Here is a 16,967-nt window from a genome sequence, read left to right as displayed (position 1 = left end):
ACGCCGTTGCCTGATCCACGTCCCAGACCCAACAGTTTTTCTTAGAGAGGAGGTCACGGAGTTTGTCTGTCTCTGCTAGCTGTGGAATGAACTTTCCCAGCTGATTGACCATGCCGAGAAAACTCCTCAACTCACCGACATTTGTGGGCTCTTTCATCTCCATGATGGGATCTGTTTTTCTTGGGTCAGGGCGGATGCCCGCGGATGTGATGATGTGGCCCAAGAAGACTACCTCACTTGTGGAGAGTTTGCATTTGTCCACATTAAGGGTGATGCCTGCTTTCTCCAGTCTCTGTAGCACGCCATGGAGTCGAGCATCATGCTCTTCCTGGTCGCGTCCCCACACCAGTAGGTCATCAATGTGGCAGACAACCCCTTCTAGCCCCTCAATGACCTCAGCTATCATGCGCTGGAAGTGTTCGGGTGCTGAGGCAATACCGAAGGGGAGGCAGTTAAAATGGAACCGCCCAAAGGGTGTAATGAATGTGGTGTACTTGGATGATTCCTTTTTCAGCGGAATCTGCCAAAACCCCATGTTGGCGTCCAGTTTGCTGAAAAACTTCGCCCCAGCAAGCATTCCAAGGCTCTGGTCTACTGACGGTAGAATGTACTTTTCGCGGCACACATACACGTTCAAGCCGGTCAGATCCACACACAAGCGTACAGACTCCTTATCCTTCTTGGGCACGACCACGATGCCGGCACACCACTCAGTCGGCTCCTTGACACGGCTGATGACGCCCAGGCTTTCCATGCGCTGGAGCTCTTCTTTGACTTGCATGCTCCTGGGGGTTTTCACAGAAAATGGCACAGCACCAGGTTTAAGCTTGATGGCGTATGGTTGTTGTATCTCACCTAAGCCACTGCAGAGTTTGACATAGCATGCCTTGATGTTCTCCATCTCTATGCTGTCCACACGGATGAGTTAACCAAGGGCCACAATGGCTGGCCTCCCGAGCAAGGGCGTTCTCAGGTTGTTGACACCTTCTCTGCTGTCTGTTTAGTTCCTTTCCTCAGCTGCAGTCTGATGAATCCCGACACATCCAGAGGGTTTCGTCCCGGACCATACAGGAGTTTCTCTGCTTTCTGGAGAACAGGCTGCTGTGTGCCAGAAAAAATGTTGTTTAAAACAGTCTGTGAAACGAAAGTGACATCTGCTCCGGAGTCAAGTTTGAAAGTGACAAATTTGTCCATTATGCCAATATCAACAGTCCATGGAACAGCAGATCAAACAGAACCGAGAAAGAAGCTCTCACTTTCCTCTCCCTCAATACCATGCACAGCTTTACCTGCAAGGCACACGCGCTGGTAGTGACCCATTTTCCCACAGGAATGGCACTTGGCACTATTGGCAGGACACTCATGCTTGGGGTGCGAAGTGCCTCCACATTTATAGCACTGAAAGCGTTTTGTGGTCTTGCCCTGGCTGTTGAATGGCATTGTACTGTTGTTTTTGGTTTTGTTGAATTTAGGATATTCTTTTTCTTCGTGCCGTCTGTTTTGAAAAACTCCACAGAGAAGGCATCCATCTGCTTTACACCACTGGTATCACTCCTCAATGTGTTTTGCTGCTTTTTGACCGCCTCTGATTGCCTTGCCATATCAATGGCTTTTTCCAGGTCTAGATTTTTTTCCATCTGCATACGTTCTGAGAGCCGTTCATCCGCCAGTCCTACCACAATCCTATCCCTGAGTAGCTCATCGTGCAACGTTCCATAATTGCAGTGTTCGGCTAGGGCATACAGGGCAGTGACGAAAGCATCTTAAGTCTCATTCTCTTCTTGCTTGCGCATGTTGAATCGTGCACGCTCATATACAATGTTCTTCTTCACCACGAAGAACGACTGAAAGCCTTCCTGTACTTTAGTGTAGCTGCGCAAGTCTCCGTCACTTAGCTTCAAGCCCCTTAACACGTCATCGGCTTCATCTCCCATACAATAGATCAAAGTATTCACCTGGTTGTCATCGGAGCTTGCTGTTAAGTTGCTTGCTTGGCGGAACCTCTCAAATCTGCGTATCCACTTTGGCCACTCGTGTGGTTTGGAAAAATCAAAGGGCTCCGGTGGCTAGATTTTAAACGTAGCGCCGTGTGTGTGTCTCCTAAATCTCCTAAAGGTTAGGAGATTTGACTATTGGTGGAGGCCCCAGCCTTCCGAGTTGCACTTGTGACGTCATTTTCTGTCTCGTAGCACTTATAGTTCCTGTTCGTCTTTTTGATTGTGTGATGTCATTGGCTAGTCGCTGTTTATTGTTAGCTACATTAGCCTCTATAACAAACCAGCTTCAAAACAAACAACACAACTTTACATTATATTGCATGCACAGCAGGACCGCGCAGCCATTTTTGTTGTCGAGTAGTAGGTCGGCCTCATTGAACTCGCTCTATTTTCAGAATAGCGAGTGGGACCGACCAAAAGGGGGCATGCCTCCGTGAAATGCCGCAACAAAGCTGGGAGATTTCTCCACTTGAAACTCGGAAGGCTGGTGTCCGAGGCATCTGGAACACACCTGTTATCAAAATCTGGCCCCAGTTGCCGAACAGAAGTAGAATCATAAGAGCGTCATGAGAACTTTCCGACGTTGCAAAAATGTTTTCCCCATATTACCCAGTGATGTGAACGTGCCATAAAATTCTCATTGTAGAGCAGATACAGTCTGATGGGCTGCATCCTCATATGGAATTACTCATTATTCTTTTTTTATTTTTTTTAAACCCGTCTCTTAACTGCTGTGAAGTTGGAGCAACATCCGTTTCTGAGGTGACATCATGTATACATTTACCTGTTTATAACAGATCTGTCTGAGATTGGTCCAACAACCATGACAATATAGAATTAGGTTGTTGAGTATGTGGGTATGATTGCGTGTGTGTGTGTGTATGATTGAATGTGTTTATGATTGCGTATGTGTGTGTCTGTTTGTGTGTATGATTGTGTGTGTGTGTATGATTGCATGTGTTTGTATGATTGTGTATGTGTGTGTGTGTTTGTGTTTGTATGATTGCGTTTGTTTGTATGATTGCGTGTGTGTGTAGTATTCTGCGTGTGTGTGTGTGTATTCCTTTCATTAAACTTGTTTTGCAAGTTTGGTGGGTTCCGCCCTGCTGGCTCGGCCCTTAAATAGGGCAGCTGATGCAGCCACCTTTAGCTGCCGGCGCACCTGGCCAATCCCCTTCCTCCTTTTCCTCCCCGCCCTCCTCTCCTTCCCCTCATGCCCAACCTCTTCTCCCTCTATCTGATTAGTCCCCCGTACCGGCTGGTACCGAGTGCTGCTGTGGAAATCCATCTGCGTGCAGTGGTGGGTTCTTTGGCGGGAGGGCAGTGGGGGGGGACCACACGGTTCCAGGGAGGCTAATGCAATCGCTGCCATTAGGATATGATGGAGCTTGTGTAGGGCAACACTTAGGGAGTTTCTGATGGAGTGAGGGTTCAGCCAAGTGGTGTATTAAAGAGGGGGGGGGGGTCTGCAGCCGTCTCATGCTCTTACTCATCACTTCTGCCGCTCCGGCGTGTAACATGACGCAGCTCGTAGATGTGTTATGTTAGGAGGAGGAGGAGAGGGGGATCAAACGCTCTCTTTGCTGTCCTCTCCTCTGCGTACCGACGGCTCACAGAGCATGATTAGGATTAGGGTGATGAGTCTGAGTGGAGGCTGCTTGTGCCCCCCGCTCAGTGGTCAGCCTCAAGGAGTCCTCCAGAAGTCTTGTTAGGAAGACAATAGAGCAGAACCACACATTGTTCCTTCTGACGCTAGAAGGTCAGACGTTGTTATAATCTCATAACCTGTGTCATAGCGGAAAATTACAGGTGGGCGAGTTTACAGAGTTGAGCTGAGGGCAGACCTAACAGGGAAAACACATCGAATTGTATTGACCGAGGACAGTGGATGAAGGACTGTGTGTTTTTAATGCCATTCAGATCCTCTCTCTCTCTCTCTCTCTCTCTCTCTCTCTCTCTCTCTCTCTCTATCTCTCTCTCTCTCTCTCTCTCTCTGTCCCTCCCCCTCCATCTTCAATCTATGAATTGGTCTAAGAAGTTTCATAGAATTCGTATAATTTCCTGTCACTCAAACATTTATGTGCCATTGCACTAAAAAGGAAGGAGTGGGAGAGAATTCAGAGAGAAAGCGAGAGAGATGGAGAAAATGAGATAAGATGGAAGGGTTCATCTGTATACTCTGGGGTTGGCATAGCAACTGCCTTCCCAGTCATTATTCTTCTATCTATTATATTATTCACTTGTTCACATCTTTTCCACAGTCTACATCTGTGCTATGTGTTGGGTGTGGGATGCACAGTTCCTCCCTGTGTAGACAGCCTCATCGTGTTATATTCATAGTTGTATTGTTTTTTCTCTCCTGTCTGGAGGGATTTAGTGTTGTATTACTATTTATTTAATCTCATGCGTTTTTAAACGTGGCAGAGACAATTATGGCAAAAAGTGTCCCTCCACTTTTGTGCACTTTTTGTGCAGTCTAATTCTGCTCTCTCTCTCTCTCTCTCTCTCTCTCTCTCTCTCTCTCTCTCTCTCTCTCTCTCTCTCTCTCTCTCTCTCTCTCTCTCTCACACACACACATATACACACACAGACACATGCTACTTTTGCTCTGAATTGTTCCCAATATAATCAATTATGTCAAGTGGAACCCAGTTCCTCTCTGTGAAATCTCTGACATATCAAAAAAATAAAGCATTATTGACTAAACTCTTACCTAATTGCATGTAGGCCTTTCGGCAGATACAGTGCACTGCAACAGCATGACGTGCACTGCATTAAATTTGAATGAACTCTACCAGTCTAATTTAGGTGGGGCTATTGAAAGTGATTGATACTGATGATATTGCATTAGGTTATTTAATAATTTGAGGGGAGACCAGGGTTGGGATTTGAAAGTATGCTGCTTGGGAAATAATTAGGCTATGGGGCCTACTCAATGGTAAACATAACCACACCGCATCTCCACTGATGCCAGGCTGCATCTTTACACTATAGGACTACTGAGGATTGCAATGGATGGATGGAGGCGCATGACAGCAGACTTGATTTCCCTCATGGCTCACTGGGCTCATCGGGTTTAGGGTCTAATCTGTGTGGCCTTTTCTTATACCTCATATAATGTTAATTTAAATAAAAGTAACTAAATAAAAGCCAACTGTGTTTCCCCAAAGCGACAATGCTGTGTTTTTGTTATAATACTCTTTACAAAGACTGCCTCACCGTTATCCATAGGGTTTATTATGGCCTGCGTGGTGTAACGTGCCGCCATCACACCAGACCTATTGATCTCAGCATGGCAGCCACAAATGCACCTTCACTGTACTTATGGTATATTGTTACATTGTAAATACATTCAGCGGTAGCCAATCACCGAACAGGGAGCCCAAGTGAAATAAAAAAAATTCAATGCTTACCAGGTGTACAGGATTCATCTCCCCATCGCTACCACCTGTTTAGTCGCTCATCATCGTGTCTGTCTGCTCCGTCCAATGAGAAGCCCCGGGAGGCTGGAGGCGGAGAGAGGAGAGAAGTTGCAGGAGAGTGAGGAGCGGCTCCAGGAGACAGAGATTGATCCTACATTTAGTGGACTGAATGAGTCGGAGGAGTTGAGATCTTTTTATCGCGCGTGGATATTCTAACGACAATATCTCACTTGACCTGATCAGGTTTGTCTTTTTGTTTTGTCGCCGTTTGCGGTTTGCGGTCTCGGTGAATATTTTATTATGGATTCACAGGTTGGTTCACGGTTTTGACAGTAGATTTATCGACAAACATGTTGGAAGGTTTTTCTTGTTTATTATTTTTTTCTTTGGTCCTTCGCACGATCGAAATGGGTGCCGTCCATAAACCGCTGACTCCAACGTGTATATAGGTACGTTTTTATATTCATACAAATCTTACAAACAGAAGACGACAAAACCGTGGAAGCAGCGAAACGTCTAAAGAGAAAATTATTTTTGCAACGGTGGGAACTGACTGGTGGCTGTACTAGCTCTATGATGACAGCAAGCGAGGCTACAGCTGGAATGACCGTGACAACATGAAAAAGAAAAAGTGTCCAAGTCTATTTTCATCCAGCCAGTGATCCAAGCCCAAGGAATAGGGAGCGGAGGTAAGGGGAGAGGAGACACTGATTGGAGGGGGGGTTAGGAGGAGGAGGGGGTGGGCTGGGGGTTGATTCGGGGTTCAGGGCCCATGAAGGTATCCTCCAGAAAGTAGGTTATTTGTTTCTGAGATCATTAAATATGCTATCATTATGATAAATCCACACATGAGACATGAGCCATGGACAATAACGGTTCACACATTGGTGTTTATATGTAGCAGGGCAATTGTTGTCGGCTGTGTTGTTTCAGTGCTAAAATAATGTGTAACTACTTACATCACAGACATGACATCATTATGATGGGGGGCATGACTTATGGGAATATAAATAGGGTTGGGAGGGGGGGAGCTTATAGTGGACTCTTGTATAATACCATAATTGAATAATTTCCCGTTGAGTAACTTTGCCCTTTCTAGCCCTTTGACACCAACATGTTCACCCTGATGTGTGTGTGGCGGTCCACACTGGGCCTGGCAATATGACCGGAGGCCATGGTCTGTGTGCGTCCTCCTTCCCCTCCATGTGGGGAATGTTGAATGCACCTGCTCCTATTGTGCCCTGCTGTGTGTGGCTGTACCCAGCTCCTGTGTTCTCTGTGTTTGCATGGGCTACAGCCGACAGGTGCGAGCGGCCTGCCATACCTGTGCCGCCATGGAGCCGCCGCTGAGCCTGGCGCTGCTGGGGGGCAGCGAGGACGAGGACCCCCGCTTCCCCCTGCCCCTCGGCAGCAGATCCCACCCCTCTATGACGGGCGCCTTCCCTGGGGCCAACCACTCAAACCACATGGGCGGGACCAGCCTGGACCGCCTCAACGGCAGCACGCCGTCCCCCTCGGCCTCCGGCGCCGCCCCCAGCCTGCCCGGCGCCCCACTGCCCAAGCTGCCCCTCTCCTCCTCCGGGGCCCAGCCTCTCCCGCCGCCCCCCATCCCCAACGCCCTGCACCCCACCAGCACCCCGCTGTCCTCCTGCCTGGGCTCCCAGCACAGCCTCAGCGGGGAGAACTCCCCGGTGTACAACGCCCTCTTCTACTCCTCCCACTCGCCCTCCATGGAGCGGGAGAGGGACCGGGAGCGGGACCGGGGCTGTAAACACCGGCAGGCCAGCCCTCTGGTGCACCGCAGGGACAGCAACCCCTTCACCGAGATCGCCATGAGCTCCTGTAAGTATACGGGCGGGGTCATGAAACCACTTAGCCGGCTGAGCGCCTCCCGCCGGAACCTGATCGAGTCTGACAGCAGCAGTGAGACCAAGGAGGGTGGGGTCTCCTCTGTGGCCGGGGGGGCGGCGGCCGGCGCCGGTGGCGTTGGGCGGGAGCGGGACGCCCCGACGGCCTCCCTCCTGTCCCAGTCCTCCACCAACCTGCCCCCCATCCAGAGCCCACCTGAGATCGTCATCTCGTCTAAGGAGGACTCTCCGTACGCAAGGCGCTACGACATCAGCGACTCCACGTCCAACCAGATGTCCATCTACCACCAGAACCACGCGCTGGTGGAGAGCCGGCGGACGCTGGGCAGCTCGGGGGCCGTGGGCTCCATGAGCGGGGTCAGCAGGCAGGGAGGCATGGGGGGCGTGGGCACTGGGCCCCGGGGCAGCATGTCCAAAGCCTCCAAGCGGAAGAACCAAAACATTGGCTACAAACTGGGCCATCGCAGGGCGCTATTCGAGAAGAGGAAACGGCTTAGCGACTATGCGCTCATCTTTGGAATGTTTGGCATCGTCGTCATGGTGATCGAGACTGAGTTGTCCTGGGGCGTGTACAACAAGGTGAGGAGATGGACCGCCATATATGTGTTCCCACCGCGACTCCACACATTAACGTTGGCTGTATAGACACGGCCAGCCGTCAGTAGAGGGCTGCAGCCATTAGCTTGGTCCAGTTATGAGATGTGTCTGGGACACAGGGGGAGAGATTTCACTCATAAAGACAGCAGATTCTAACAAACGTCGGTGTGAGACAGCGACACAGCGGCCGGGGGCCTCATGATTTGGAGGTGCTTTGTGTGGCTTTGGCAGGCCCTGGCTGCAGGTGATGTAATGTGGGGAACATGGGGGGCACATTATTGGTGAGGGGCCAGGATTTCATTTGTCTGTGTAATGGGGAGTGTAATAGGATGTTTAGGCTTCTGGGTTTAATGTGTGTTTATTTGTGTGTGTGTGTGTGTGTGTGTGTGTGTGTGTGTGTGTGTGTGTGTGTGTGTGTGTGTGTGTGTGTGTGTGTGTGCGTGTGAGACTACATGTGCATATTGCACTTTTGGACTCTTTTCCGTGTCTGGCAGCAGTGACTCCTCAAGCAGCCCTAGCCTTCGTTGGGCAGTAAGGTGGAAACATTACGTTCACTCATCGCATCTGTCATGCCCGCATCGCTGATCACTGTGGGGAATGACAGCTTAGACACTCCGGTGTACAGGTAGCCTATTAGCAGACTGTCTGTCTGTTTACAGGTCTCTGGAAACGGCAGAGCATATCCCTGATATTGGAAGACAAATCTTTCCTTTCCTGTATCTTCTGCTGTGGTGCATGTCTGTCTCCTCCTCTTCCCAACACCGCTAACTCCTCTATCCCTCTGCCCACCAGTGTGTTCACAGTCAGGGGTTTTACTTTAGGACACAGATTCACTTAAATATGTCCTCCATCTTCTTCTCTCCTCTAGACTCAGTCCTTCTCAGTTTATTCATCTCGTTTCTGTTCAGTTCACACGTCACTGACCCTCTTCCCCTAAGGAGACGCTCATCACTTTTTATGTTCTCTGCCTCTTTTGGTCCCTTTGCTCCCTCCCTCCCACCGCCTCTCCCCTCTCTCCCCATCAGCCTCCCTCCCTCCCACCCTCCCACCGCCTCTCCCCTCTCTCCCCATCAGCCTCCCTCCCTCCCACCCTCCCACCGCCTCTCCCCTCTCTCCCCATCAGCCTCCCTCCCTCCCACCCTCCGACCGCCTCTCCCCTCTCTCCCCATCAGCCTCCCTCCCAGCTCCTCCAGTGGGCGTTAGGACCGAAGAAGCAGAGAGGAATGAAAGGCTGCAAAAAAATCTGTAAAGAGAGAGAAATCAAGAGGAGAGGTGATAATGAAAAGCCTGATTTAGGTTCCTAACCTAGGACTGATGTGCTCCTCCTTCCCCTATTAATCAGACTTCATGTTCTGTTGATTACATGCGTTGTGCATGGGGCTATAGGGCCGTGATTAGTGCATGTACTATTGATTTACTAGCCTCCCACAGGGTAGCGCTTCAGGGAGAAAACGTTAGGGTTGATGTTGGAGTGTGTGCTTCAAGTCATGGATGGAAAATAGTTCTGTTTACACGTTTGACTTGGAGAACAGGATGGAAGATCATGATAACAAATGTTATTCTTAATATCGTTCTATCTATTGTACAGCCTATTGAAATAGGCTGATCCCTTCCATTGCACTTCTCAGTTGTTTAAAGTACACTTAAGTGTAATTTAGGCACCGTCCATTATGTACTGTTGTTTTTTGAGAAGAGATTGAAAGTGCTTCTCACCATATGCAGCTTTGGTTTAAGGTAGGCAGCAGTCCTAATGGAGTCTGCTGCAGAAGAGCACAGTGCAACATAACCGAAGTGGTCGTCGAGTTTACACATCTAAAAAGCCCGGTCCAACCTCCACACAGGGCTCTTTCCCTTTATTCCCTGGGCATATTATGGAAGAGACAATTGCTGTTGAATGGGACCATTGTTGGAATTCCCAGCGTGGCGTGAGGGAGATGCCAGGCGGCAGCGGTGGTCAGGGAGATGAATGGCGTGGATGTAGAGGATGAGACGGAGTAGCGGAGGGAGATTGATCAGCGGGAGGAGGACCCTGCGGGGCTGTGAACCTAAGATGAACCAGAGGGGACCTCTTAAAGGATTCTCCTTCTATGGTTTATTGACTATAACCTTACCGCGGGTTCAGCAGTCCTGGTGTATTGTTGCACAACCTTTGGGAAGAGGCCGAAAACCAGAAGCTGCAAGGGGTGGAGTCACGCCTTGTTTACTGTTTTGTTTCCGGGATATTTTACAGAAGAAATCGTACACACGGATGATGCTTTCAGATGGGGGTTTAACGCGTTTATTTCTACAGTTGCCAGTCTACACTGTGTTGATTTAATGCCTTTGAAAAAACTTTTTTACAGCTTTTTACAGCTTTCTTCAAACATTGCTGGCCAAGTTTATGTGAGACAATTACTTGTTTACAGATCAAACCTCCAGCAACATGATTGGTCGAAACAAATATGAAGCGGAAGAACGTGAAGGCCAGTTCCTCCAGATATGAGCTTGTCTGCTCAGACTTTAGAGATCAATCTGAAGTCTGATCTGTGAGACTAATTATCTTCTGGCTCTTGGATTACAACACACACACACAGATTCATAAACACACGGTCATCGTCGTCATCCCTCCCCTCCCAGCACAAGTACAATGCTGATATAGTGCACACAAACACTGGCTCATCCCAAGTGCTATGTCGTACGTCACGTTCTGACGGTGGGACTTTGTAGTGGCAGTGTGCTAAACCTGATATGGAAGCTAAACTGGCTTTTAACCATCTTTATATTGGAGCTGGAATCTCTTCATATTCCTCTTTTACATCTTGTGTAAAGCCTCTGACAGCCTCTGAACAACTTGCTTCCCAGACTGCCAGCCACTGCTAAGGACCAGCTAATGAGTTTATATTGTGTGTTGAGTTTTACAATTTACTCCATTAGGATTCCATTAGTTGTTTATTGCAATGAAATTGGAAAGAGAGGAGGCATAACGACATGAAATATGTTGATTCCTCCTCAGATTTAAAACACTTTGGATTTATTATTACACATAGTAATAGTCCCATGGCCCTACTTTAAATCCTTCTGTGTATTTGCGAATATATATAGACTCCTTGAGATCTGCAAGCTAGCTTCACGATACTTGGAAAGTAGTTAATATTGGAAAGTAGATAATATTGGAAAGAATCTCAGAATTCCTCATTAAAGTATATTTTGAAATACCATTAAAGGTCCCATGGCATGCTTCTTTATGGATGCTTATATATAGGTGTAAGTGGGCCCTTAATACAGTATTTGAAGACGTTCAAGAAATTCAGCCTCGTAGTAACAGAATTACAGTTACTACGAGCCAGTCCCACAATGAGCTTTCAGCAAACGTGTATAGAAGTATATCTGTATCTTCGGATTTTGAAAATAAAAAGCCATTGAATTCTAAGCACTGAATATTTATGCACTGAAATAACGTATCTGGATTTTTGCCTCTGAATTTAACTCGTAAAATGGTCAATAAATCATTTTCAGCTTTATTTTTTAATGTTAAAAAATTCAAAATCAAATATTCAACGTTAAAAAATTCAACTTAAATATTTTCAACATCCCCAAATTCAACATGCCAAATTCAGCTGCAAAATTCAATTCATGAAAACTCTGTGTTAACATCCGGGGACCCAAGGAAGAGCAATCGATCCTAGATGCTTGATTGCGGTCAAGCAAGGAGAGCGAGCGGGTGTTACACAGAATTCTGCGAGCCACCGAAAAGTGTGACCCAAGGGGGCGCCGTTGCAGATTTTCTGCAAAATGCACAAATTTGAAGAGTAGACAGGCATGAGGTCGCTCACGTGCGGAAACATGCACAAGCTTAAAACTTAACGTTTGTATCATTATCGATCACTCGGATTGGGGCCATTCGTTTTGTGACACCGGGCGCACGTTAAGTGGCTGGAGCAAAACGGTTGATATACCTCTATGGTGGCATAACAAGAGCGCAACGAACGCGCAGAGCCAACATTATTGCTGGCTGCTGCCGCTTCAACATTATGAACTGCAGGCTGCTGCCGCTTCAGTTGCCCGATACTGTCGGCTCTGCGCTCTCGTTCCACAGTGGGCAGTGGGCTTCAGATCGCCCCAGCACCACACCAAATGTAGGCAAAGGGACCTCGGATCGCCCAAAATTGGTGCCCTAATAAATTGGGCTCCTTAACCCAATACAATTACCCTTAAACTGCATGTAAATCCAGCCAAGTCACTGCAATCGCACACCCACTTCACATATGATGCAGGCATTAGTTCATTGTTTATTTCATACTGCAGTAAGAAAAACAAAAACGTTGTGCATATAACAAAAACATAAATAAAAGATAACATTCCCCCCCACACACACCTTGATATTAAATGTGCTTAATAAATACATTTTTTTTTATTTGATTAGCATTTTACAGACCGATACAATTGATAGGGCGTTTAGTAAGGTCCACCCCATAAAAAGCTACAGTCAGTGTTTAATGAAGTTGATTTACCTTTGCACATTTCCTATTATAGGCTACTGTGTAAAATGCTGTTTAGAATTAACGTTAAATGTAATTAATTAACGTTTATATCAAGAAAGAAAGAACCAGCGAGTGACGCTCTTATCCCGCTCTCCTTGCTTGCCCGCGATCTAGCATCTAGGATGGATTGCTCTTCCTTTGGTCCCTGGATGTTAACACTGAATTTCATACATTGAATTTTGCAGCTGAATTTGGCATGTTCAATTTGGGGACGTTGAAATATTTGCTTTTAATTTTTTAACATGGAAAAATAAAACTGAAAAAAATGTATTGACAATTTAAAGGGTTAAATTCAGAGGCAAAAAATACAGATCCGTCATTTCAATGCATTAATATTCAGTGCTTAGAATTCAATGACATTTTATCTTCAAAATCAGATGGCACAGATTTACTTCCATAAACGTTCCCTTTTTTAGAGGCGGGTCAAGGTGGAGGTTGGGGATGTGGCCCTGAACAGCTTGCTGCCACGGTGCCATGCGCTCGTGTTTACAGTGGATGTATTGCAATGGCGAGGCGCACACAGCTTTTGGCCATGTTCTGTAAATATTCTAGAACACTCCGGGTGCTCCGGCGGGAGTCCTGGAGCTCTACATCTAAATAATATCATATTATACCTAGATATCTATATCATATAATATATTATCACGGCCAAATGCTGTGTGCGCCTCCAGTCGATATTCTGAATCTCAAACGACTGCGTTGGGTTCTCAGACGTCTCTTGTTCTTCCACTTCCACATCGATTTGAAGTAGACTGAACCACGACATGGAGGAGAAAGGGATTGTTGCCCGCCATTGTTGACCGTGATTGTCTTCCGCCGGAGCCATGCTGCCCGCTGCCGAGTTACCACTGTCTCGGATGCGGGCAGCGGGCAGCGCCGAGGCACCACCGCCCAGCGGCGATGGTGGGCAGCGGGGCTCCAGCGGGAGACAATCGTGGGCAACAATCCCTTTCTCCTCCATGTCGCAGTTCATGTACCCTTCCTTCTCAACCATGGCTGAGATAACCCCCACTATGAGTCTTGTTGTGGAAATGCCAGGGATGTCAGAGAACCCGACATGTTATGTGCCATAACACCAACAGCAGCACGGTTATCCAAATAACAAAGAAATGTACAACAGTCGTAGCTCATTGTCTCATTGGCGGGCCAAATTCTCTGGGCGGGCAAAGCAGAGAAGGGTAGGTAACCTGGCCCCTTATGAAGACATATGGGGCCAAATTCGAAATCGGAGCGTCTGAGCTTTCATTTTTCAAAGGCGGAGCAGGATACCTAGTGCTCGTTTTACACCTAACGCCATTTCTAGCTACTGGGGGACCATAGGCAGGCTAGGGGAACTCATATTAATGTTACAAAACCTCATAAAGTCAAATTTTCATGCTATGGGACCTTTAAAGTGAGTCAAGGGGCCCTTTTTTAACGGTCTGAAACAAGTGAGAAGCGCCAAGCGCAAGTAGCTTTGTGGGCGGTTCTATGGCGATGACGCTAATTTACCGGCGCAAAAAATGACCCTTGCGCCCGGCGCAAATCTAAAAAGGGTTGGTCTGAAGTAGCCTAATTACCCGTAGGTGTGGTTTGGGCGTAACGTGCAATAAACCAATGAGAGTTCCAGCTCCCATCTCCTTTAAGAGCCATGAGCGCATTTGAATCTGACGAGTTGACAGCGCGCCTGCAGTCTCCGATGAGACAGATGCACATGAATTTCAAACTTCAAATGGCTCAGTTTATGGCCAAATAATATGGCCTAATTCACACGTGGAATAAGGTTTTCTTCCACAACACAAATACTGAGTCCTCAAATAAATTTCGGCAAAGAAAACTTATATGATATAACATATGATATGCGGTAACTCTGGTTCTATTTAATGATATACGCAATACATTATAAACATCGTTTCTTATCGGTGTTGTATGCATTATCGTTATCGACTTGTGTTCCTAATATGCATGGGTCCCCCCGTTAATATACATTGCCATGGACTGTATTATGCGTTACGTGTTTAGTTTGCGTGTGTTTAAACAGATGGACGCACACACGCACGCCTGCATTCATTAATTCTTTTTCACATACACACACGCGCGCCCGCATTCATTCATTCTTTTTAACACTCACTCGCGGTAAAACAATGTTTTCTCACGATCAAATCAATCCTAAAAGTTATGGGCATGTACACGATGTCTGTGTCAGCTAAATATGTGTTTGCTGTACGGTGTTTGCAGATGCATTGATTTAAAAGTACAACTTATTACCGTTGTATCAGCTGTCCTTTCCCAAATAATTTACCAAGAATGTGTGGCTAGGTAGATGAGAGAAGCAAAGTGTATGCGCGAGGTTCACAAGCAACATTATGCATGCGCCCTTAAAATAGCATTTGTACAACGCGCCACTGACTTTAAACCAGGTATTTCCTGGTTTGTGGCGCAAGTGATTTCTGAAACTGCAAAATAGCACCAGGGAAAGTTTGCGCCAGAACACGCCTCCTTCTTTCGCCGAACCGCCCCTTGGGGCGCAAGATCATTCCCTAATTTACCGACGCGTGGCGCAGGAGGGAAAAGAACGCTCTGCGCCAGTTGCAAACTAGCAGCGACACATGCGCCAGTGATTAAGTAAATTGCGCCGGATGCAAGATAGGGCCCAAGATAATACACATCGAGAATGTGTGTTTGTAACATCCACGTATCAATGCAAATAATAAAAACTATTCATAGTTACACATAAACTTTATCCTTTGAGTTCGTCACTGATCATGTTACCCAGGGACTTGCCTAACCTTAAACAGCTTTATGAGCTTATATTATTGATGCAATGAGATTGTTAAAGAAAGACCTAGATGAAATGCATGTCTTTATCTCAGAATAAACTGCGGCCCTTTGAAACCTGGACCCCTAGCAGGTGGCCTGTCACTCTCTGATCTATGTCTCACTTTTACAGCTCCTCAATGTGGCCGTTGAGGTCCCTGGTTCTCCCCTCTGTAGCCCGGGGTCGCATGCCTGCGATGGCACATATCTATTCTGAGGGAAGGGCCAGCTGCTGTGAACGTAACCTGCCACTCTGTCCATGGACCTGTTGGAAGATTAGTGTGACATGCAACTAGTGGTCCTGTGTGTGTGTGTGTGTGTGTGTGTGTGTGTGTGTGTGTGTGTGTGTGTGTGTGTGTGTGTGTGTGTGTTTGTCTGTTTATGTGTGTGTGTGTGGGGGTGGGGGTGTGAGAGAGAGAGAGAGAGTGAGAGATTGACAGCGAAGAGAGGTAGAGTGAGTAGGACATAAAGGCCCCAGCTGACGGGAGTGTGGGAACATGTATGCTCTCCTTCTTGGGTGTTTAGCAGGGCCCAGGTTGTTCACAGCATCGAGGAATCACAGCTTAACCGTGGTTATCTGTTCCATCTTCCTTCCTCCCTTTCTCCCCCCATCCCTCCTTCCCCTTTCCTTTCCTCACTCCACATTATTCTTTGTCTCCTGCGTGCCCAACTCGACTGTTTGTGTTCCATCCCCAGTGACTCTTAAACAGGTCTTCCATTCCCAGCAGGGGGGTCGTTCCCTTCACAGTGGGGGCTGACAACATCTTCCTCATTCCCCTCTGCACTGATGACAAACACACACATGCACCCAAGCATGCACCCACACATGCACACACACACACACACACACACACACACACACACACACACACACACACACACACACACACACACACACACACACACACACATGCACACACGCACACACACACACAAACGCACACACACACACACGAACGCACGCACACACATACACACACACATGCCCACAAATGCACAGAAACACACACACATTATGCGCACACACACACAGACAGACACACACATGCGCACATGCACACATGGACACATACATTCCCCCACACAAACAAACATGCAACCTACATGCACGAACGCGCAGGCACATCTGTTTCCACCCAGATGACATTTCTCCGCCGTTTACTGGGGGACCTTTGCAGAGCTCTGCCTGCAAGGCTCCTTAAAGTCGCCGCAGGTTGGCATTCAGACAGAACATGAGGCCCATTAAGGAATTAAACCAACCAACTGCCATCCCATTTTCCAAACGAGCCATCAGCCATTTCTCTTACTCCTCTGCTCCCTCCCTGATCTCTACATTTCTGGCGGCCACAAAACCCACCCAACTCCCCACCCCCACAATTTTTCTTCCCCTCCTTGCTCTCTCCTGCTCGCCGTCCCCCGCTCCTCTCTTCCCTTCAGATCACTGCCGGGGAAAGTGATGACAGCTCCCATAGCTACTGCTACTTTAACAGCTAGAGTGGCTGCACTCCAGCTCTGAGTTGAACAGGGGCAGCCGATGTTTCCCTTTCTCTTTCTCACCTCCCTCTTCTCTCTTTCCTCCTTTCTGTTTACACATGCATGTTTTGACATGTGTACTTATGTGACGTTTAGTTAGTATGACAATAGTATGATGCATGGTATGTTATGGCTCCTTATCAGTGCACAGAGAGTGAGGAGTGTGGCCTAATGTTGTTGTTTTGTGCTCTGTCATGCGACCGTCTGTTGCTGGTGATGTTTATGTACTTACCC

General features: G+C 47.6%; 1 protein-coding gene across 1 annotated transcript in view; it reads left to right on the top strand.

Moving 5' to 3' along the window:
• Positions 1 to 6,753: 6,753 nt before the first annotated feature.
• kcnn3 (potassium intermediate/small conductance calcium-activated channel, subfamily N, member 3) overlaps positions 6,754 to 16,967 on the top strand; it is a gene marked incomplete at both ends in the record, with an annotated part of 49,470 nt that continues 39,256 nt past the window's right edge. Inside the window, one exon of the mRNA XM_079757282.1 lies at positions 6,754 to 7,866. Coding sequence (XP_079613408.1) covers positions 6,754 to 7,866 — 1,113 coding nt within the window. The remainder of the gene's footprint in view (positions 7,867 to 16,967) is intronic.

The sequence above is a fragment of the Pollachius pollachius genome (genome assembly GCF_949987615.1).
Source record: "Pollachius pollachius genome assembly, chromosome: 1".
Taxonomy (NCBI): Eukaryota; Metazoa; Chordata; class Actinopteri; order Gadiformes; family Gadidae; genus Pollachius; species Pollachius pollachius.
The sequence above is the reverse complement of the archived record's forward strand: the minus strand, read 5'-3'. Positions and strand labels throughout refer to the sequence as shown.